The sequence below is a fragment of the Odontesthes bonariensis genome, chromosome 5, assembly GCF_027942865.1.
Source record: "Odontesthes bonariensis isolate fOdoBon6 chromosome 5, fOdoBon6.hap1, whole genome shotgun sequence".
NCBI lineage: Eukaryota > Metazoa > Chordata > Actinopteri > Atheriniformes > Atherinopsidae > Odontesthes > Odontesthes bonariensis.
In genome coordinates, this window is record NC_134510.1 from 26461293 (window position 1) to 26485320 (window position 24028).

Consider the following 24028-nt stretch of genomic DNA (forward strand, 5'->3'; position numbering starts at 1 on the left):
TTAATTTTCAAAAAGATTCTTTATTGCAGAGAACAAGGTGAATCACAGAAGTTGTCTTTGTATCGCAACACTTTTCTGTAACAGGAACAATGAGACACTGAGAGCCATTATCAGCATATGATATAAACTGTAATCATGGTGTAAAAGGTTTCAATACTTTACAAACTGTAAGATAATGTTTTTCTCTCAGATACCGCCATCATTGTTGTCATTGTATTGTTTGAGTATATATATTTTTTGCTATAGATGCTGCACACAATTATACAGTAGCACTGGATATATTTAGCTAGTAGTTAGTGTAGATACCTTTAATTATGATGTCATACTACTGATGAATATATATATGTTTTTGTAAGGATCCCCTCGAAAATGAGATGATGCATCTCAAGGGGCTATCCTTGAAATAAACAAATAAACACAGATATGAATACATGTTGAAAGGGTTCAGAGTTTGTATGTGAGCAGATGAGTTGGAAGCATTTCCTTAGATTCAAAAGTGACCTGTGTGGTCAAAATGCATGATTGTCATGTTATTAATGTTGGAACATTTGATTAAAAGATCTTTATTTCCATAAGCATTGTTATTATAGAGATATGAATCAGTCCTGACATATGTTGTTATTGTGGTTAACAGCAGGGTGTGTATTCCCTCGTCGTTTTTTAAGGCTTTTTTTCCTCAATTGTCTTTTTAATCCAGTTTACATAATTCTCAACCTTAGTGTAATAGCCCTTTTGAATGTAATCACTTTTGGGCTCCAGCTGACAGGGGGCTCCCCAGGACACTATGCCAATCAGATAATAAGGCCCTTCATCTGCAGACAAAGACAACATAGGCATAAAAAGAGGACCCCCACTGTCCCCGGCGCAGCTGTCCTTCCCTGGTGCTCCAGCACAGAACATGTTATCAGTAAAGGTCATGGCTTGGTTATGGCTTGGCAGGGTAGGTGTGTTCCTGCATTCAGGCTGTGAATAGGCTGAAATATGAGCATATTTTAAGAAGCGCGATCTAAATCGCAACTTATCTTTCACGTCTGTCATCCCCCAGCCGGACACTGTGCCATATTCATTTTCCAACACACCCCTGTTTACTTCTGGCAGACAGATGGGAAGTAGGTTTGGGCCAAAGTTCACCCTGGTGGTGAATCTTATAAGAGCAATATCATTGTCATAATCAGTCTGTTTATCACTGGCGATCCCCTTCTTGTACCCAGGATGTATTATGATCCTTTCACTCGTGATGGTATGTTCATCTGTCAGTGTTGCATCCACTTGTCCACCAAAGAGTGTCAACGAGGTTTCCTCAACCCCATCCACAACATGAGCTGCTGTGACAGCCCATTGATCATTTATGAGTGATGCACCGCCTTTGTTTGGATATTTTATCAAAAGTTGCCACGGTATCTCTCCCAATGCTGCTTTCTTGCCTCCCAAAATTCTGCCTGCACTTGATATGTATTGTGGAGGTTTACCACACACTGAAATACAAAGATGTCACCAATAATGTCAGTTCTCCAAAATGAGTTAAACCAATATGAAAAAAGTTGAAAAAACGCATTTTTCATCCTACCTCCAGTGCATTTTGGCATCTCTGCCTTGCCTCTCGCTGATATCCATTCGCCACTGGCATTGCAAATGTATGTGTCTGAAAGATTGAAGAAAGCACATTTGTCAAACTAACAAGTAACATTCATAAACCAGAGAAGCAACGTGTGGAAGATTGCTTTATTCACCATCTCCTTCCAAGGTGTAGTAAGTTGAACTACAGTTAAACTGGATCTGATGGTTGTACTGAGTATTTTGTTCAGCTGAATCCACCAGTTGAAGGATGCTGTTATCTTCAATTAATGGCAGACCACAATCCACAACTATATATAATAACATGAGAGAAAAAAAAGAACATAAGGAAGAAAAAAAAATCTAAAATGGGGTTAAATTTTTTGAAAAAACACACACTGAATCTAGTAGGACTTACTTGTACAGGGGTAAATGGGAGTCCATGTGCCTGTGCTCTGACAGGTTGACTCATACTGTGTTAATAGGTCCTTAGTTCCTTTCTATTTATCAAAAGGAGAACTTTATTGACTTGACAGAGGTTTAACATTAACATCAAACATAAAGACATGAATGTGGTTCTTTGTGTGCTCACTGTATTCACAGCATAGCCGACATCACAGGTTACTGTCACGGTTTGGCCACGGTCATATTCTGTTTTGAGAGGAGTCACAGTGGAGTGTGAAGTCACCGCCGGTCCACAGATCTTGTCTGCAGGTAACACGTAAGAACACGATCATTTGCAACAAACATCCTAACAAATACTATTTTCCAATTTTGTAAGAAAGAGGCTTCGGTACCCCTGGTTTGGAACTGAAGACTGAAGCCTTTGTTGCTGCCAAAGCCATCTGAGGTGAAGTGGATTTTGATGTGGTTGGAGTAAGTGAGAAGGGGAGATGGAGGAGGTGTGTTGCCACAGAATGGCCCCAGAGTCCCAGTGGGAGTCTTAATCTGCCAAACACAGGGAATGCCAACAAAAGTTGAATGATGCTGTCAGGGTGTAAGTTTCCTTACATCTTGATGAAACATGTAGATATCTAGCATAAACCAAATATTTGGATACACCAACTAATATACGGATTCCTTATTTTTTATATTTACTACATTGTAAACAAGAACACTGGACACATCAAAACTGAAGCAGCAGATATTCAAATATGTGAAATATTCATATATGAGCTCTTATTTAGCCACTGTTTGCCTTAATGACAGCTTTGTACACAACTGGCAGTATGTCCAACCAAGTGCATAAAAGTTACCACCATACTTGAGCCCACATCAGTGATCTCAATATTCAAAGTTTAGAGGAAAATGGGTACGGCAGGCCTCCATGATCTAGATGTATGAAAAAGCAACTTTTTAGGGAGACCAATAAGAAGAGATTTTATCTGGACTTTGGTCTGATATGTCCACATTTGACCTCTCATGTCTTTTTGAGCTGCAGAGCAGGTGAACTGATTGTTTCTGCATTTGTGGTTCCCACTGTGAACCGTGGTGGGGGATGTGTGATGATTTGGGGTCTTTGCTGGAAATAATTCACTTAAAGATCAAGGCAGCACCTAAGCTAGTATAACACCCACAACATCCTGCAGCTTTACACTTAAATTCAAGTCAATTCTGTTTTATTTACATAGTGCCAAATTACAACAGATCATCATCTCAAGGCACTTCAAAAACAAGATCCAATTGAAGCCAATTAGAATCCAATTCATAAATTCATAAATTCCGAATTAGTACAATTCATGCACAGAAAGCCAAAAAAGAAAAAGTAGCCTATCTAAGGAAACCAACAGATTGCACTGAAACTCCTCTTCGATCCAGTCCCCTGTCCTGAGTGTGCACAAGGCGACTGTGGAAAGGAAAAACTCCCTTTTAACAGGAAGCCTCTGGCAGAACCAGACTCAGGACAGGTGGCCATCCACCTCGACCAGCTTTTTGCTTTGTTTACACTCTATTTACTCACAACATTAACCTAAAATGTATTACATGCGTTTTATAGCATTTATATCGTCAGTGTTACTCTATGTTTTAGAAAAAATGACAAAGAAGCCTTTATGGGTAATTGTTTATAAAGATCAAATATAAAATCTTTTATAAAAGTAAATGTGTCCCCTCTACTGACAGGTTCTGTATGTGTGTGCTTATTCGAAAAGATTATTCTCTATATGACAATGCCAAGTTTAATTTAGTTCCTGCCATTTAATTATTGTGTTTTGGATTTCTCTTCTTTGGTGGTACTTGACTCAGCGGCAGCTTAAGTTTAGCTATAAATAAAGATTCTGTGGAATCCACAAAGAAATGCGTATTACAGCTTTATGGAGAGAAAGATTATCTTTGGATTATTATAAAGTTATATTTGGATATCTGTAGATCCACAGGAATGAGGAAAAACTTCCATATGTCGAAAGCCAATAAACACCTATTGAAATCATAATTGTAACCATTTTTGGGGGTTTTCAGCTTGTAGCTTGTATTTTATATTTAGAATAAATTCTTAAATATCTTTCATTTTGACATTAGATATTTTTTATGTAGATTTACTTTTAATGTTGTAAGACAGTAATTCTACTGAAAAAAGATGCATGAGTGACATGAGACACTGCAAAAAGTACAAAATGGGATGTACCATTAGATGTAAAATCCAAGCTTTCGTCACACTTTCGTCTATGACTTCCTCTTCCCTTTTCTTCTCCATTTTTATTTGCCATAATTAGAAAAAGACTTTAGTAAAATAGGACTTTAGAAAAAACTTACCCTCAGTGCATCTATGCATTGACCATCACGATTTTGTTCCACATCAAAAAGCTCAGAGAAGCGCAGCTCCAGCTGAAGGGTCTCCTCCACAGAGAGGGTGTACTCACAGTTGGCGTCCTCTGCATATGTACCAGGCCAGTTGGGACTGGATATTTCACCTCTGTTCAACCCTGATAGATCCTCTGTACAGCTCACTGTATTTGAGATAAAAGAGCGTCATCATTTTAATCAACATGTTACAAAATCAGCCCCCTCTCCCCCAGGTTGACCACTTCTGCTTCCCCTGTTCAACCTCTTTCACTTCATGTTTCAGTACTGTTTCTCCTTCCTTGATTTGTCCACCTTTGTTTTACTTGAACTGTCTGCTGCTCATCATTCTGCGCATTGCTTACTGGTCAGAGATGCATTCTTACCAGTGCAAGTGTGGTTGTCTTCAGCGAAGTGGTAACCATGGCGACAGGAGCAGTGGTACCCTCCAATGAAGTTGTGACAGAATTGGGTGCATTCGTTGCTTGTGTCATCGTTACACTCATCAAAATCTAACAGAGAAAATTGATTAAAGGTCAGATATAGAAAGGTTGAGCTAGAAGAAATTAATTACATTATTCAATTCAAAATAGATTTGAATTGATCTACTAAGCTAATTATCAGGCAATAATTGGTCAATGAAGCATTAAATTTGATTACCTCAACAACAAAAAACAGTACAGAACCTCTCCTTTTTGTGATCTGGTCCTGTGCTAAGTACAAGCCATGATATTCTAGTCCGTAGAACCGCTTTTTGGCATTAACTTGAAGTGATCATTTTCTGAATCATATTATCAATCTCTCACAATAATGTGGAGAAGTTTTGGCCCACTCTTCTTTACAGCATTGCTTTGGTTCATTGAGCTTGCTGGGACGGACGTCCAATCCTGGGATAATAGTGCAACTGTCTTGAATGTTTTCTGTTTGTGAATAATCTTTCTTACTGTCTTACTGTTTGGAAATGGCCTTATAGCCCTTCCCAGATTGATGGCCAGTAACAATTGCTTTTCTTAGATCATTGCTGGTGTATTTTCTCCTCGGTGTTGTGTTAACACACATCTTAATGCTACAGATCAGGAAACGAGGTGCTCACAATTCCTGATGATCAATTCATCAAGTACATTTGATTGTCAGAATCTGGTTACTACTTATCCTCTTAAATCTCGTGGAAGCAGTGAGGGTTTAGTTAGGTTTTCACACATTTCTTCTGCATTTTGGCTTAATTCAATAAACAATGAGATTTCACTTGTTGTTGTTCATCTACGGTTGTTTATCTCATTTTAACACCAGATGATTTTCATTATCTGCTGATAAGTAATATGTTGAAAGTGGGTGTACTTATTTTTTCTCATGACCTTATGTGACAGACAGACGCATTTAAATTGTGTCTAACAGTTTACAACTTTTTTAATTTCCCTTAAGAAATCAATCATTACTGCAAAGTCTCAATGCATAGTACTCTTAGGAAGCATGCAGAACAGAATAATTTAGCCTTTTTTTAAAAGTTCTAAAAACTAAATATACCTGCTCCAGTTACACACTAAATTTAGATATCACACTTGTTTTATGAGTAATAAGACTACATCACCACAGTTTCCGCATTATCCTTAATAGTTACTAATTGTAGTCATAGTCTAAAATGATAACTTTCTTAAAATACAAAGGTATGTACATGCACGCAGTGAGCTTTGCTCTCATGTGGGGAATGTTGAAAATGAACAAAAATACAGTGAAGTTTGGTTGGACATGTGCTACTCAATCTTTTATGCGTTTACTCCTCAACCTCCCACCTTGAATGGTATAAAATCCTTTAAAGCCAGTGTGTCTTTTGATGTTTGAGTAGTCAGAGTGGAACAATAGTTTGAGGCAGCCACCCGGGGATGAGAAGAGCAAGGGATTTACTGAGGACTGGAGCTCCTCGTACTCCTTTTGGCCACACAGAACGGATATCAGGTTTCCATTTGAGAAGACCTGAGCATAAACATGAGACAAAATAGCTTAGAACAAATCTTACACCAGTAAGTAACCTCAGCTTCTTAAAGTACAAGATTTTGGCCTGACCTTCACTGCATCATTTTCACAGTCTTGGCTGTCCTCCATGTCCAGGTGGATGAGTTTGATTGAGAGGGTGTGACCTTTTGGAGCGCACCTACTCCAGTTTAGACTGGAATGAGGTGAGTATCCACTGGGATATCCTGGGGACTCCACCCATCCCAGCAGCGTAGAGTGGGCCGTGCAGGAGAGGAGGAGAAGCAGGAGACTGAGGCAAGGTGTGGAAAAAGGAAATTGCAATGGGAAAATATAAACTAATAGATGAAACATTATTGAGAAAAATTAAATTATACAGGCGTTAGACAGAAAAAAGAAAAGATGTGATATTTTGAATCGTGTCTGTACTTGATCTTATCACCAAGATGTTGCTATTTTTACCTATCAGTACATCAATATATAGGTATATATAGGTATACATGTCAAAATGTCAATATTTCTGAGCTCCAAACAGGGGAAAGTAATTTAATCAGAAACGACTTGAAGGTTAACAAAACTGCTGAGATGTAAAACATTTCAAGAGGAACTGCGTCTCATGTTATGCTCAGACACCCTAAAACAAGGAAAAGCTAACTTTGAGAAGCGTAACTCTGAACAAAAGACGAATCATAGTGATAGACACCACGAAAAAGCTCTAAAACACGCTGAGTCGAGAAATCACAGAGCTACTAATGTGACTCTGCATTAGTAGAGTAAAGAACTTTAAGAGCCTATTACAGCTGGATAACGTGGAAGTGCTGGCATTGCCCCCCCACATCAAATTGTCTAAAGATGGAAAATTGGCCCGATGAGGAATGTCATCATTCTTTGACAAATCATCCTTCAAGCTTTTTTCTTCTTCACAATGAATTTATGTTTGGAGGATGCCCAAAGAAGCCTTTTATTCTAAATGTCTGGCCCAAAGGTTGGGGAGGTTAAACTGAATTCTCTTGGTTCCGTAAAAGCACTTTATGGTAGCGTATTTTTCAATTTTGGGAAATTAATTGTTTCCCCATGAGGGGGCTGTCTTCCAAGACAATACACACATTCACACAGCTTACACAGATTTTTTTTTACAAGCAAATCATAAAGAACACAGCAGTGACTAAAAACAATCACCAGCTCTAAACCTAATCAAACATATCTGGTGTGTTTTGAAACAGCAACAAACAGCTTTCTATAACCATTGTTCAAACCTTGTATGATTAATTCTCAAGCTATTGTTGCAGTTATTGCTGTCAAGCAAGGACTATCACGAAAATGAAATCATTAAATTGTTATTCAACTTGTTTCCATTATTTTGTCCAACCCCTGTATTACCTGATACAAGAAACAGAAAGCATGAGACACAAAATACAGAGCTGCTGTGCAGATTCTAATCATATCAGTCATATTAATAACATTTTAAACATGTCGTGCAAAGCAATGTAATCATATTACATTATGAAATTAAAAAATTCTATCCCACCTGAATCTCAACATCGTTATCCGATCAAATCTCTCCTCAAATAAACTCTCAACATGTCCTCTTCCCCTTTTTTATTAATTTATTTTCCATTCTTCCCCCACCCCCCGTGGCCCCTCTTCCTCTATCACTCATATTTTGCACCCGTAAGCATTTAGACATCTATTTGTAGACTACTTTTTGTATGTTTGCAGTACACAGACAGACACTGTGGTTAAATGGGTTGACAGGAAGACAAACTGTGCAAAACATATTTCAGAGTCTTCAAAAAATGGGTTTGCAGTTTTACTTCAGCAGCATTCCGGCACTGCTGGACAAAGGTTGATTGGAAACAAAGGAGATGGAGGGAAAGGAAGGGGTGTAGTACAAAGAGGAAACAATCTCATTGTGCCACTTTGAGTAGTTACTGTGCCAAACTCAGCCCTTTAGCTGTGCAGCTAAGGAAACATATGCGCACTCTACCTCGTAGCTCGATGGTTAGGACAGGAAGGAAATGAGGAGAGAGACAGAGACAGAGAGACGGAGGGGAAAACAGCAAATGAGGGTCAATGGGGCTTTCCATTGTGTAGGATTAGAAAAGACATGAGAAGTAGGTAAGACACAGTAAGGAGGGGAAAGAAATCTGTTGTCACAGCCAGATCACACATCAGAAGGAGAGTGGAGACAGAAGACTGTGAGCAACGAGTGAGTAAGCATCAGAAAAAACTGTACCCTTTGAGATCAGATACGGCTGTCATTTTGAGGTTTGAAAGCCAGTTTAAAGACGAAAGAAGACCAAAGCCTTCGAGCTTTTACACAAGAGTGGAGGGCTGAACTCGAATGAGCTACGAATGGCAAATACGTGCGAAGATAATAAGTACAGAGGTAAAGATGGGACATGCTGTAAACGCTGCGATCCAGGTAAGTCAACATCTCAGAGTTTCATTCTCTTTTTCTCTTTGTTCAACAAATGTGAGCAAAACACCGCTTTCCTTGGCTACGGTATTTGCATAGTCTGGCATCTAATGCTTGTGTATATTTCACTCTTTTCATTGTTCATCAGGACAGTATGTACAAGCTGAATGTAGTACCACACAAGAAACAAAGTGTGAGGGCTGTAAACGTGGGTTCTACACAGCCACAGAAAATTACCTGCCAAGATGTGAGGTCTGCAAGGAGTGTATTCCCAGTAAGTCAAAAACATGCACACACTGCACTGTATACGTGCACACAGAATACAGAGACACTGTTCCCTCCTCTTCTCCCCCTACTGCAGGGTAATAGTAAATGTGTTCCAGCCGTTTTCTCCTGTTGATTTATAACCGACTGTAAACTCCAGTCAGCTGCATAATTCAAAGCGTAGTTCTGCTATCACACAATTATAGAAACATTAACCAAAACAAATCTCTTTGTCATACGTAAAGGAAACAGATTGAGGAAAGTAAGGGAATGTACAGCTCAAAGGAACACCATTTGTGAGTGTTTGGAGGGTTTCTTCTGTAGCACCGATGAGTGTGACCACTGCAAGAAAGTGACCCACTGCGAACAGGGTTATGGAGTCAAGAGTCAAGGTAGGCATTTTAAATCAAAAGTATAACCATGCTCTTACACATGAATCCACACCTTACAGTGAAAACTGGAAACTTTACGTGCTTCTCATTTAATTCCTTTCTACAGCCACTCGCACAAACGACACAATCTGTGCAGAGTGTGATGAGGGGAGCTACAGCAATGTCACAGATTACAGCTCATCTTGTAAACCGCATACCAGGTAAGACTGCGTCCCTTTATCAGTCATTGTTAATAAATCTAAAGGATCATGTGCTGTGTGTGAAATGTTAAAGAGTGAGTGAATTAGTCGCCTGTCAATACAGCAGAAATTACTCTTGGTTTTGTTTGATATCCTTGGTTTACAAACTCGAAACATCGAACATCCCACATCACACCTACTGTAAAACTGATGGAATAAAACAGTAACAATTTTCTGAGCTCATTTGATCCTGCCTTTCAGTAGGTTTTCTAGTTAATCAATCATGTCCAAATGAATACTGCATATGTGGACTTTATATACTTTATATACAATTTTTGCGGGAATATTTACTTCTGTAATCTCATATCTCTTACTTGCAGATGTGAGGACTTGGGGAAAGATCTGAGGAGTCCGGGAACCTTAAAAGCTGATGCCATGTGTGGAAACTTCAAATCTCGTAGGTCCTTCATTTTCACTTCAGTCCACCAGTACTAATACTACATCTTTTGATTCTTCGATCTGTATTGTTTTTGCTTAAAAGAAAAAAAAACTTTTGGAGTTTAGTGGACACTCTTATACTGTGTGGCTCGTAGAGTTTCTGTTTACCTCGTGTCAAGATGGGAAGAGGAAGTAGTACTCTGGGAAACCATTTCATGGGGATGGAGCACTAGTTGCAGTTTATGTCTCTGACATGATGAGAATGATTATGCAATTGCGATAGAAAGAAAAAGGCGAAATCCCCTTTAGATAATAGATGTAAGCTGCAGTTTAAAAAATCAAATCAAGTCTGACTGGAAGCTGTGAGTTTCAGGTTTTTTATGGTACTCGTCATGCAGCAACACTGATAACCATCAGCAAAGGCAGGATGCGGTTCACTGGAGAAACCTTTCAGGTCCAAGAAACACTGTGCTGGCAAAAGGAAGCTTTTTGTCAAGTTGTTCTGTTCTGCAGTCAACAACCAGATTAGTTGCTCTTTAAGAAGAGTGAACTGGTTTTCTTCTCCAAGGGGAATGAAGTTCAGGCCCTCTCTAACCAGGAAACCTAACACATTGATTCTTAGTGAGAACTAGTTACCAGATAAATCTGAAAAGGGATCATGGTGACATCAGTGTGGTAAGTTGGTAAGAGTAGGTGCGTAAACAAGCATTATGGAGATTACCTTTGCCAGGTCATACATACATTCAATATGGACATCTGCTGAACTGCTTTACATGCTCAAAGGCTTCTCTTGAAAAAGCACTTTGTAACCAGAACTTGCTGAAAAGCTTGCCCGATGCTTTGGTGGAAATGCATTAGCTCCCTACAGAGTGATTGGTTGTGTGGTTTTCAAAGAGAAGTGCAACCGAGAGCCAAAACAGTTCTTTGTCAAAAAGCTCAATTTAAGGCTGTACAGTGGTGCTTTGAGTTAGAATAGATATTAATATCAGCATGCTAACTTGCTCTCACTGACTATGCCAACATATTAATGCAGGTATGATATGCACATTGCTCACCAATTTATAATGCTGGAACTTGAAGATGTGCAGCTGAATCTGCTATAACTGTCCATTAGCCTTATGAGTATTTATTTAAAAACCACTTTATTGGACACATTTTGACCTGACGGTATTGATAGAAATTTGTGGGTTTACCTAAAAGAGTTAAATGAATCCCGAGGGCAGCATGAGCCATGATGGCACTAGTAGAAAAGCCTTAGGATGACCAAAGTCATTAGATTCATCCTCTGAGAACAGTCCAGTTCCAGTCTAACAGTGAGTTTGATATCTCTGCAGCAAATTGAAGAACCATAGAACCATGTCACTTGTGTGGCTCAAACGATAAGTACAAATTAATCCAAAGGGGAGTGAATAAGACTGACCAGACATCAGTCATGAACAAGAAGGAGTCTTTACAAATGCTGCTACGAGTGAGTTCAGTCATTAAGTGTCATTCGGACATTCATGCAAAGCTTTGACAACTTAACATCGATCAAGGGTAAGAGGGGTTAGCGGCAAGAGGTTTGATGCAGGAAATCTTTTAGTGCGCAAAACTCCTGTGCGGTACACGTGACGTAAATGTCTTCATCAGAGCCTACATTCATGACTCACATGAACTCATGTCCCCAAAGATATCTCTTTCTGTAGATGTTGAGCTACTGGGTTGTGGTCCTTCAAGCAAACACTAAAATAAGGACAACTACAGGTTCACAGTGCCCAGAGCATTACAGGCTGCATTCCTTAATTATGTGTAATCCAGACTAGGGTTTAATGACCAATCTAAATTGTACCGCTATAGTTGAGAAAATATAACAAAACTGTTATTATTAAGATTAAGATCACAGTTATTGTCATGCACAAACTGTAAGAACCGCCAACCTTCCAGTTGGACGACCCACTCAAACCACTGATCTAACCATGATCCTAAAACAGCCAATATCAAAACCAGCTACACATTACAGTAAAAACATTTCATGTTTATGATAGAGCTCGTGCCAATTTTTATCTTCAAGTAAAGTAAAGTACAGTAAAAACTCAGTAACAACTTCACCTTTGTGGTGCTGGTACTGATTGCCATGCAGAGTTTAACAGAAAATCCATTCTTGACATGTTAGAAAGCATAAACAGAGGTTGTTAAGAATTAGTTTCCATGTAAGAAAATGTTTTCATTGTTCACATACAGGCACCATAGTGTGTCAACAAACTAAATCCACCATATAAATCATGCCAGTACATCTTACAAAGATCAAAGTACAAATGAGATTAGTTTTGTTTAATTAGTTTTGTCCTCGAGTCTAGGGAGGGGTAACACTGAGGGAATTAGCCTGAAAGTTTGCAGTGATCATAATTGAAAATGACCACATTTTCCATGTGGTCATTTTGGATATTTGTCAGCTTTTAACTCTACATACAAGTTTATATGGTTTAAACATTTGTCAGACCTGTGTTAGATCGTTTAAATCCAGTCAGAACCCATCAAGTAGCGAAACACATCAAGAGTGCAGAAAATCCAGATCAAACGTTGTTGAGTACACTGTGTTTTATATGAGGTATAAAAATGGAGAATATAATCATACATATTTATTAAGTTCGTATATTAATTGATAGTTTATATATATATATATATATACATATTTGTCAGATCAGGGCCAGCTTAATTAAAACCAGTCAGGTCTGCTTAATCAAATCTAGAAGTATGTAACACTATGATGCTTTAAGGAGAGACAGCAAAAGTGCATACACAAAGATTTGTAACTAATCAGGATCACCATGAAATTTTAGGACAGTTCATTCCTCTTGTTTTCTCAATTTTTTTTACATTTCAGTATGCAAATGAGCAGTATTATCAAGTTAAATCTGTCCTCATTTGCAAACATTTTTTAAGCTGAGATCTTTACATTGACATTTATTTACATTTGGCAGACGCTTCTATCCAAAGTGGATAGAAGTGGATAGAAATAAGGAAAAAGGAGAATTTCCAATTGAGTATATTTGAAAGAACAATTTACAATAAACAATGATAACGTCAGGAGGCAGCTAGACCACCTAAACCTATGTTTAGGTTAGTTAATTGCAGTTCAAGGGAAGAAAAAAAACCTGGGATCTGAGTATTTGCCATGATGAAAATGATGTTCTTCCTTTCACGTGACGTATTTGAGTTAAAGGTTTTTACTGATGGGATTAGGGACGTGGGCTGCACCGTGGTGTGGTGGTTAGCACCATCGCCTCACAGCGAGAGATTCAAATGGCTCGAATCCTGGCTGGGGTTTTTCTGTGTTGAGTTTGCATGGGTTCTCTCCGGGGACTCCGGCTTTCTCCCACCGTCCAAAAACATGCATGTTAGGTTAAGTGGTGATTCTATATTCGAGGACTGAGTGTGAGCATCCGGGGTTGTTTGTCTCTGTGTTGGCCCTGAGATGGGCTCCCCTTGCACACTTCTCACCCGGTGGCAGGTGGGATAGGCTCTCGCCCACTCCAAAACCCCAAATTGGATTAATTGGGTTAAGAAAAGACTTGGATGGATGTGAGATGTGTATTTTTATCACTCATAAATCAGAAAGGACTTTTTTTTTAGTAATAAAACTCATCTGCACGATCTCTTGCTTGAAACCCCCCCCCTTACGGCAGTTGTCGAAGCAGTTGTGTTTTCTTGTTGTTGTTTTTACTTATTTAACTAAGCAGCAGCTGAGTGTGGCTTTTAGACATTCAAATCAATGCCTGAACATAATGCTTTCTGTCCGTTGATCACATTTACACCAGTTTTAAAAACTCACAAAATGTTTGTGTGTTTGTTTAATCATCCAATAAATGTTTTATCACACGCAAGGTTTTTTTCTACATGGTAATCATACATTTTTGTGGTTGAAAGCATTCGTTGTTGCTTTTGATTAATCTGTTTTCGATGGTTCATGAAAGGATTTATAATTGTTGACAAATACATGAAATATACAGTAAAATCGTTGATATACTGAAACTACGGTATAGTGTATTGTGCGCTGCTTAGAAATGCTACTCTTTGCAGAAAATGGTCTGCTGTGGTATCTGTTTCCTGTCAACATAATTAACAATGACTATATTAAGTGAGAAATAGAAATGATTTCATTCGTAATTGTCATTTTAGTCATTGCCTTGCTGATTTCATTAATGAAGAAACTAGATCAGTACTCAGTGATCAGTAACTCCCACTCTATATTTCCCAGAAGTTACAGCACACTTATATAAATGTGACCTCATTCAAATCTAATCTTCCTCTCTCTGTCTCCGTGCATCAGATTGTCCTTGGATGCTACCTGCAGGCTTGTGGTCAGGACTCGTGTTGACCCTACTCATCGTGGCTGTTTTCATCATCTGGAGAGCGAGACGCAAATCATATAAATCGGGTGTGTTCAAAACGTCACGTGTGGGTGTGTTTTAATGTTGCTTTTGTCACACTTTTGTTCTCATGCTGGTTCGAAAGAAAAAAAATCCTTGCTGCAAAAGCAACAATGTCATGTGCACGTATACGGCAGTAATAACTTCTGTTGTTCACCACAACTGTGAGAGCCATTTGCTTTGAAGTCGTACAGTTGAAGGTCACTGCTTATCTCTGTCAAACATACCCTCCCACTGTTTCCTTGCAGTGAATTAGTAACAAAAAGTCTGGTTAAGTTAATGTTGCACAACTGATTTTCGTAAACATACATAAACACACACACACACACATATATATACATATCACTTTGAATGATTAGGTCTGGTGCCTCTAAATAAAAGAAATGAATTTAAGAAGTAGAAGAAGTAGTCAAACACAGACAGATTAAATAAGGAGCTGCTAAGTTTGTTGCTACACAAGCTTCAACAAGGATGACAAACTGAATGAGAAAGCCACATCCTGTACAGTTTTACCCTGACACAGTTGTATGATATGAATGTGACGCATACCAACTCATTCTGAGAAACCAGTCCTACGTATGTGGCACAGAGCTGTCACATTATGTTTTGGCTGACACTGTATTATAGTTGACATTTACTCATTTTCCACAGAAGCAATGTGCTAATACTGGAACTGACAGATTAAATACAATAAATGGGGGGCCCTTTGGTCTTCAAGAGCAAGCGCTTATTCAGATTTTCAGTGTTTCACATGAAAAGCGTCAAATGTCAGTTGAATTCCTGCTCTGTGTGTGCTTTCCACACAGATTAACATATTTGCACGTCAATACTTTCAACGTTATTTCAACAGAAATTACGAAAAACGACAATCTTCCCTTTTTGCTTCAGTGTTATGTTAGTTTCAGTTTTATCTGCCGACGTTTTGAGATATTTCTACTGCCGCCCCCACAAATTAGAGATGAGAAGAATTCAGTTTTATGGCTCAAAACACTGTTTTAATGATGAAACAGTGAAAAATGATGATAGTAACATTTGTTTGCCTTTGGAAAACAAATAATGTCCTTGTTTCATTTGGGTTAAGTTCCCTCTGTGGTGATCCTAAATACTTAAAGAGAAGGCATCGAGACTTCTTTTATGTTCCTCTTTCCTCGAATCTTTGTTTTTTTTTTAGTCGTTGCTTCACTTGGATGTTTTACGGTTACTCTACAGCACCATGTCTGGACTGATTTCTTCCCTAAATGGCTAATTTGACATTAAAATGCTGTGGTACGAGCCTCATTGTGCTCACAGAGTTTAAGATTTGGATGAATCAGCAGGCTTTGGTGATGTCACAACTAATTTTCCACCAATCGATATCCATGCGTTTCTAAAAAATGAAATCTCCAGAACGTCAAGAATAGATAAATTACCATTTCTATATGGATATATAGATATTCGTATACACATGATTTTATTCAGAATTGTTATCTATGTCTTTAAATGTAAATTGGAGAGGATCCATCACTCAGTAGGAGGAAGCTGTTAGCAAAACCTTTTTGTACTTATTGGTCACCATTTAGTATAAAATCCAACACATGGCACCTCCACAGGGCAGCGAGGCATGGAGGAATACCTCGAGATTCAATTCAAGGCCTTTCTCATTAGGTGTTGCATACAGATTATAAATGAGTGACATTAAACAAAATAACATAGCCAGGGTGTCTTTGGTTGTTTATCGATCCCTCTTCTCTGTAGTTTGGAAGGTTTCCATGATGGCTTCAGCAGATTTCAATACTCTTTCAATAATCTTTTTGAGGCCCACTGAGTGCATCTGTAACGTCTCTCAGTTTTGCATAGATTGATGCATAAGTTTCATTTTTCAGCATTAAATGTGCAAGACCATTATGATGGATTGAGACTGTTTTGAGTCAGAAATAACCACAGTGTTTTCTGAAAAAGGAAACCTCAAACTTTTTACAACCTTCTATGAGTTCAAGACTTTGGGAGCATTTGATACTGAAAAGATGATTTTGAAGTGGGATGTCTCTTACATATACGTTTCAATTCTTCCTGTTACTGTCATGAAAGTATGACACATTTTACAAGGAACTATGACATGTTTCGGTCATGTCGGCCTTCAGTCTGATATCATTATACTGCGCACACCAAATCCCAGTTAACTGGTAAATAAAACATTATAAAACATAAAACATCCTCCAACTTCTAAAACAATGGATATTACCTTATGGAACCAAGTCTCAGTTTCAATAGATTCATGTCAGTAATGAAGGTAACATGAATGACTTATGAAAACACTTTAATACCTTGCTGCTAATGTGAAAGGTTGAAAATATACTACAGTAAATGTTTCTTAGACAGCTGATAAAAACAGTTCGTGATCGAGAGATTTATTTTTTAGACTGAGGCAGAGATGTCTCTAAATATGAAGATTAAAGAGGCGACAGTGTAAATAAAAAGGACAAGAATGATGCTCAAAACAAGACAAAATCTATCAGAGATATCAGAAGTGGTTTGTTTTGTCACAATTGGATGTCAGGGCTCCTCTTAAAAGGCAGAGCTTAGTGTATGTTGTGGCAGATTCAGAAGCATGACATTAAATTACTTTAGCATCGAGGAAAAAGCGTGCACGGCAGGTAAAATAAAAAACCTCCACAGGATGTAGGCAAACCCATTTCCTCAAAAACAATCTGGAGAACTTCTGGAGAACTTTACTTCAGAGGGTTCACCACCGGCAAGCCTCAATTACAGAAAGACGGGTTGGCGGTTTCTTAAGCAGTTAGAACAAAGTTCTACAGAGAGTGGAAACAAAATGTTAGAGGGGAGTGCGGAGAAAAACAACAGACCACCTCATCTTTCTAAGGTGGTGGGGATGTCACATCAAAAGTCACCGAGCGACACGTTTTAATTTAGAAACACAACACGGGAAAACGTCCTTAAATATCTTTGTCCATTTAGCGACTAGTTTTCAGTCCGAGCATCATCTGTGGACATGTGAGGCATCTCCTTTCAGGCTGATTTTAAATTTCACTTCCTGTGTATCCGTCCCAAATACGTTTGAATTTGAGGCGCTGCATTAAAAGGCTTATATCTCCAACACTGTACTTTCAACACTGACCTAATGCTTAGGACTTAATACTTACATTAAAGCTGAGACTATTTTGATGGATATAATAGATTCTTCATTATTTGGTGTTTGCTAAATATGAAGTCTGAGAGTTGTTTAGGTTTCTGTAAAAAACAGAAAAAGTCACGACAGCAATCTGATGTGGCGAGACTTTGTCACATTTCTGTATCACTTTCAGTATGAGACACTTAAAAACAATGACTAATAGTGCAACAGTGTGCAACAATAGTGTCATCTAAGGGTCTTTTGACATAGTTCAACTTGTCAATAAGTCACTAGTTCCTCCGTTTTTTTGCTCTTGCTCTGGTGCACTGGACATCATCTAAAATCTTGTAATGATAATCATATTTATGTTTGTAAGCATGAGGTTGAAAGATCTTATTTGTTAATGTGGTATGTTCTCTGTGTGGCAGACAGCCGCACCGTTCCTGTTACTCTGATGGAGATTGCTCTTGAACCACCTTTATCTCCGCTGGAGCTGTCTTCTCATTGTCAAGAGAGCGGCACTGAGGACGACTACAAATTACAACTTTTTAAAACAGGTACTAAATCCCCAATACGCTCTGGATTTTTAATGCCTGTTTATGCAGTGAGAGGTTTCTGAATTAATCAGGTATGGTGTTTGTTGCTTTAAGAAAAGTAAGAGAAAAGGTCAAATCGGTTGAAGAGAAACTGACTCGTCATACAGCAGGATAATGACCTGAAACATCAGAGGAAGGGAACTGATAGCAGACTTCAAATGATGAAGGCTCAGCACAGGCTACAGACAGGGTGGGATGTGATGAACTGAAGACAAAAGTGAAAGCAAATCAATGGAATTCTGGGAAATTTGTTTGCATTAACATTATTAACTCGTGGTTTTGATTTACTTCCATGCTACAAGAAGGTTAGTGTATAGGTCTCAGTTACCATTGCTGCTCTGCTTTGAATTGTGGAATGCTGGGGACACATAAAAGGAAAGACCTGGATTAATGAGTTGAGTGATGTGCTGTGCAAAGTCTGACGCTGCAGGCTGTGAGGGATGAAAGTGTCGATAATTAGCCCTCACCTAGGAGACTTCTTGAACCATTAGCTTGTGTAGTTAGATGCCACTCTGCACTGTGGTCATCAAAACAGGACATTTATTCCTCTATTACAGTTCAAAGACTTGCACAGTCTTTCACAAGAAGCCCCAAAGCCTTTCATGGTTATCCAACACATTAGAATAACTATAATTGTTAGTCTACCAGTTTTTTTCTTTCCCCAGCAGTCTATTAGCAGCATGGGAATTCCCAGGCTAGCAGTCTATATTAGCCTAATCATCAGTGCACATATCTGTTTTAGCCCCATTAAAACGGACTCATCATTAACCCAATAAAACCTCACATCGAGGTTCAGAAAGGGCATGTTTCACACTGATTTTGCTTATGTCATCTTCTTCAGATGATACTCTGATCAACTGCAGCAGCCATCCCATAATTCAACGGAAGCTCTCTGTTTCGTTTCTTGAGTCCAATCACAATAAAGAAAGCTCTGGATACGACACGGCCAACTTCCTGAGGTCGCACTCGGAGCCACAGGAAGACGAGTGGTGTGGGACATAACAACCCAGTATAGGTTTGCTGATCGGGTGCCATACCTGGCATGGAGATCTTCAAATATTTTCTTCACCTTTGAACTGGATGTATATATACCAAAAATAGAGACTTTTACCGTCAGTTGAATTCAAGGTGGCTGACGGTTTGCTGCCACCTGCAGGACTTTGATGGCAACTTCAGCTCATGTGCTGTGATATTTCCATTGTGTCTTTACAAGCTAACAGCTGAAAAAAAACTGGCGCAGCTGTTTACATGAGTAATTAACTTTGATGTAAATTAGTCAGAGCCTCACAAGTGGAAGGAGCTGATACTGTGCTGTGTAGCTAAAGCTCAGGGGTGTATCCATTCTTTATTTTTACGTCAACAAATCCTGTGAAAAGACCAAAATATAAAAAGATGCACTGAGAGTAACAAACACTGCCTTGTTTATCTTATATGTCGGTGTTACGGACCCCCATGGTTGTTACAAAACCCATCAGTGAGTCACACTGTTGCACTAACTGACATGCTCACCCATGTGGGGACCTTCATTTTGATCATTCACACCGTCTACTGCTGTAAATACGTACTGTAAATCCACAGCTCTTCTTCATTAGGAACAAATGGTTTCAGCACTGACACCGCATCAAAGTCTCAAAGACATGAATAGACTGGCATTTGACTTTTTCTGGGATTTGTTGACAGAATAATTCCAGTCTTATCTCCCGTAAAACCGTTAAAAAGATCCAGAGATGTTGTGTAAATGTTAGTCGAAGGAGAATGTTACGATTCATGAATCATCTAAATGTTGAATTAATACATGTGTATGAACATGATGTGCCAAATGTCAAATGTCTGAAATAGCAACGAGTTCCATAAAAGTCAGGGCGCGGGGGGGGTCGTCATCATGTGTTGCATATCCTGTTTTTTTCTTAACATCAAAGAACTGAGGAAAACAGTTGTTTTACTTCTGTTCTCGACATGTTTTCCCTTTCTTGTTTGATGCAGGATTTCCGCCGTAGAACAATTCAGGGTCTCCTTTATTGCATAATGTGCCAAATGATTTTCACTGGCTGATAGGTCTGAACCAGATGAAGACCTGGACTCCTTCACTGCACTGAAATGAGGAAAGCCTGCTCTGAAAACTAAATGATCTGGATAGCTATATGCAAATTCCCCCTGTCATGTGCACGAATGCACACCATTCTCATAGGGCAGACTGGCTCTTACTAACTGCCTTGAAGATCCCTCTGCGCTTTAGTCCAGGGCATGCAGCGTTCAGGACTTCTAATTAGACTCTGAAAGAAAAAGTCTTAAATGAGCTTAGACCCAGAGACAGGGGTTTGCAGAAGTTTCCCTGAGCCCTTGCAGTGATTTCCATTAGTCCTCTGCTCTTAATCACATACGAGATTACTGTTGACAATTAACCTTATTAGATGTGAGATTATCCAAGAGGGGCCGTTCCGTCTTTTCAACAGATTCAGACTTATTTTTCTTAATCCCAGGTATATTTACTGCGATATTTGTTAGATAACTCGGCATCAACGTCACATATGTTTTCTTTATCCTATTTTTTACGACATAGATAGTTTAAATGATTTACAAAGTACTGCATTCTGTTTATTATTTGCAGCTTAATTTTTTGTCGGAAAAGGTCGTGTATTTATTCTAAACAATGTCTAATTTAATTCATATTGTACCAGCTTCTGTCAGTGACTTGTGAATTGCACATTAACACCGTTACATTAAAAAAAAAAGGAAAAATACTTTTTAAGTACATTGCTATGCACATTTTTATGAGACTTGTAAAACTTACTGACGTGGAGTAAAAATACCCCACACAGATTGTTTAACTGTAAAACACCATGCAGCATGTACTGATGCACTGAACACGCAGAAGCAGAACATGGCAGATGTATGATTTGTTTATAACATTGTGAAGATAGTGCAATAATATGAGCAAACAAGTGAGGAATGTTTACAAAGTCATTTAACTCTGCTTCTCCATGCAGTGAAGCTACACAGAACAGTCCTTCATAGTCTTACTGTGATCTTTCCAAACATTGTTGACTATAATAAACATGCTATTAACATGATTCAGATCTTGTACCGACTACTATTCGAATGAGGTAATTCTCTACAGCACGTTCGCAGCGCCGTCAGTCAGCCTTCTTGAAGACCTGCTTGGCAACTATGCCTTGAACTCTCATCTCCTGCGGAGAGCAGATGGAGGAGAAAAGGAAAAAAGAGGAGGGGGTGGGGGGTGGGGTGTTAATGAACAGAGAACTGAGAATCAATATGACAGTTTGGCACATCAAAGAAGAGCTACATGAATGATAGGCAACACAAATCTGGGACTGTATCCAAAACAGTGTTCCCCCCCTCTCTCATTCCCCTCATCCTTTGACCTCGTAATCCGTCTCCTTCTCCGTCTCCTTCTCCTTCACCATTCACTTATCTTTCAGCCCCCTCCCCCCCTTCCTCCCCCAGCTCTTCTCTCTCTCTCTCTCTCTCTTCGTCAGTCTCCCCCGGTTCCCGTCTCCTGCTTTGTGTAACCTCTAAAATCCACCATCTTAAGCCTTGATCCTTGCTGGCATTTCTTTCCAAATTCTCTCCCGAGTTTAGCATCAACAACACGTTGTTTTGTCCCCACTGCAACAAAGGTATTAGTGGAACAATGATTGACTGTTTGAAAGCTTTAACCACTTTTAGAGCACCTCTGACGTGTTTGACGTGACAAAAATGCGCTTTCAGGACTCTCCTTGCCTCTTTTGTTGTGATTTTTGCATTTTCACAGAACTCAACAAACCCTCAAAAAAAACAAAAAAAAAACTTGGTCTCAAAAACACAGCATCAGAAAAAGGCAATGGATAACCAAACGCTCCCCTATTTGCATGTCTTCCCTCATCCAGCATATCAATTCCAGCATCGTTTCCCTTCAAGCTAAAACTTTCCTTGTTCCGTCTCCCCCCTCCCTCACTGTCACCCTTTGCTTTGACCTTTCCTTCCCCCTCTTTCTCTCTGAGCTGTACATCCTCACCAAATGCAGCTTGTCAGCCTCCAGCCAGTGAGTCCAGCCTCGTCCCTCTTTCTCTCCGCGCTGCACACAAACCAGCTTGTCTCCTTCCCAGTTCACTGTAGTCTGCATGGGCACAGAGATGCTGTGTTAGTGCGTGGAATTAGTATGTAAAGTAGCACATACATTCATCCGCACAGCAGCAATCGGCTTTGTGAGTTTCTTTTTCCTTCTTTGCTTATTTTGGCCATGCACTGTTATCTCAGTGGGAGGGTTTTTCATCTATTTCCTCCGATGGTGGGATTGTGGTTACAACACAGACATGACAGCAGGAGGTGGGTCGACCACAGTCAGGAATTCATTAAACAAAGAAAACTTATATCATACATAATACCCGCGCGCATGTTCAGCAAAACAGAAACACTCACCTGACAAGTGCGGCCGTCCACAGGCCCCAGATCTTCAGTGAATTCTTTTCCAATGAAGAAATCCATGTTGAAGTTCTTGAAGGTGGTGAGAGTGCGGATCCTCATGGCACCTGTGGCCGGGTCGTGGGTGATTTCTTTGGTGGGCTTCAGTAGACACACAATCTTCCTCAGTGCATAATTGATATCTAAACGATGATAGAGAGGAGAGAATTCTCTCATGACACACGGGACGGAAACTTTTCCTCACAGTTATCATCAGAGAAGAGCTCTGTCACACTCAGTGCAGCCGGCGTGAACATACACTGTGTGAGTGTGTGAGTCTGGGGTCATGTAGAGGACGAGGTGGTCATTTCATCACACTAATGCGCTGCTGCAAATGAAGATGGTCCACATTATGAAATCAGTCTTTGAAGATTAGGGTACCTTTATAGATTATCTCATAGCAACAAAGCAACACTCAGAGAGAAGCGCGCACACACACACGCGCGCGCTCACAAAGTTGATTACAATTTAAAGCAACAGCGCTGTTTGTTTGTGAGGCAGAAAGAGGAAAGTACTTTACGGGAGTAATGGTGAAAAAAAGAAAAAGACTCGTACCTAAGGCTCCGAGGTAGTTTTCCATGTTATCCTGCTCCACCATGTGAAACGTGCCGGAGTAATTAGGTTTAGACATTTTTTTTTCTTGTCTTTTGCTGCTTTCAAAACTCCAGACGAGCTCAGCTATCTGCTTTGATTTGTTTTCTCTTTTCTCCAGTAGAGAATGAATCCCACAGCTCAGCGGCCGCTTTGGGTGATATCAGTTTCTCTTGCGTAACTTTTTTTCTTTTTTCTTTTTTTGGGACAAAGCCTGGATTGAACGACTCTCTCTGTGCGTAAAATGAATAATGTGTCCTCCCGGTTTGGTTGTTGCACGGAGCTTGCGAGTCGTTTATGCTGCAGGATGGTCCACGATTTAAGGTCTGCAACTCTTCCCTGAAGGTGCGGACTTTCACTCGATGTGTGCAACAGTTTCCAATCAGCTGTGACTCACTGAGGCAGACAGGGAAATTTCTCCAGGGGCGCAGTTTTTCTGCCGGGGGGGAGGTTCATTCTTCTTTATTCGAGCTGTTCTCAGATGATCAGTTGTAGGCAGAGGCGGCGCTTCGGAACCCTAAAACATGTGGTAGGTTCAGAGATTAGGTACTAAGCATACTGGTGTGCTGACTTAATGGCAGTTGGCGAGAATAATTCGGCGTTCTTTCGAAGGTAAAACGAAACCTTATGTAAACTGTTGTCACCTTAATGCATAACGATTAAAGCCCATTCTGTTATCTTTATCTGTTTGAAAAACAATACAGAACATGTCAATTATACATATATACATATATGTATATATAAAATGAATGTTAAAACAGGTTCATATAAATTATATTTCTTTGTTAAATCATGACTGTCTCACATTCGATCTTACTTTGCGAGGTGGCTGAATTCTCGCGAGTTTCACACTCTGCCTACATTCACTTG

The 24028-nt window shown here is 39.4% G+C and overlaps 3 protein-coding genes across 3 annotated transcripts; 1 reads left to right on the top strand and 2 right to left on the bottom strand.

Moving 5' to 3' along the window:
• Positions 1-7877, bottom strand: c1s.2 (complement component 1, s subcomponent .2). Its single transcript, XM_075465796.1, has 11 exons — positions 7829-7877; positions 6394-6592; positions 6123-6303; positions 4719-4844; positions 4306-4499; positions 2352-2502; positions 2147-2262; positions 1973-2054; positions 1731-1865; positions 1568-1642; positions 1-1475 (listed from the first exon to the last, which is right to left on the bottom strand). Exons 1-11 carry the CDS (start codon positions 7840-7842, stop codon positions 661-663), a joined length of 2088 nt encoding a protein of 695 aa, XP_075321911.1. The 5' UTR covers positions 7843-7877; the 3' UTR covers positions 1-660.
• Positions 7878-8166: 289 nt separating this feature from the next.
• LOC142380185 (tumor necrosis factor receptor superfamily member 5) lies at positions 8167-21177 on the top strand. Its single transcript, XM_075465801.1, has 8 exons — positions 8167-8725; positions 8868-8993; positions 9229-9375; positions 9482-9575; positions 9935-10011; positions 14302-14409; positions 17939-18067; positions 18948-21177. The coding sequence occupies exons 1-8, from the start codon at positions 8656-8658 to the stop codon at positions 19106-19108; spliced, it is 912 nt and encodes a 303-aa protein (XP_075321916.1). The 5' UTR covers positions 8167-8655; the 3' UTR covers positions 19109-21177.
• On the bottom strand, positions 20991-23727 carry rbp5 (retinol binding protein 1a, cellular). The gene is made up of 4 exons (XM_075465802.1): positions 23123-23727; positions 22526-22710; positions 22122-22223; positions 20991-21294 (listed from the first exon to the last, which is right to left on the bottom strand). Exons 1-4 carry the CDS (start codon positions 23196-23198, stop codon positions 21241-21243), a joined length of 417 nt encoding a protein of 138 aa, XP_075321917.1. The 5' UTR covers positions 23199-23727; the 3' UTR covers positions 20991-21240.
• Positions 23728-24028: the final 301 nt, after the last annotated feature.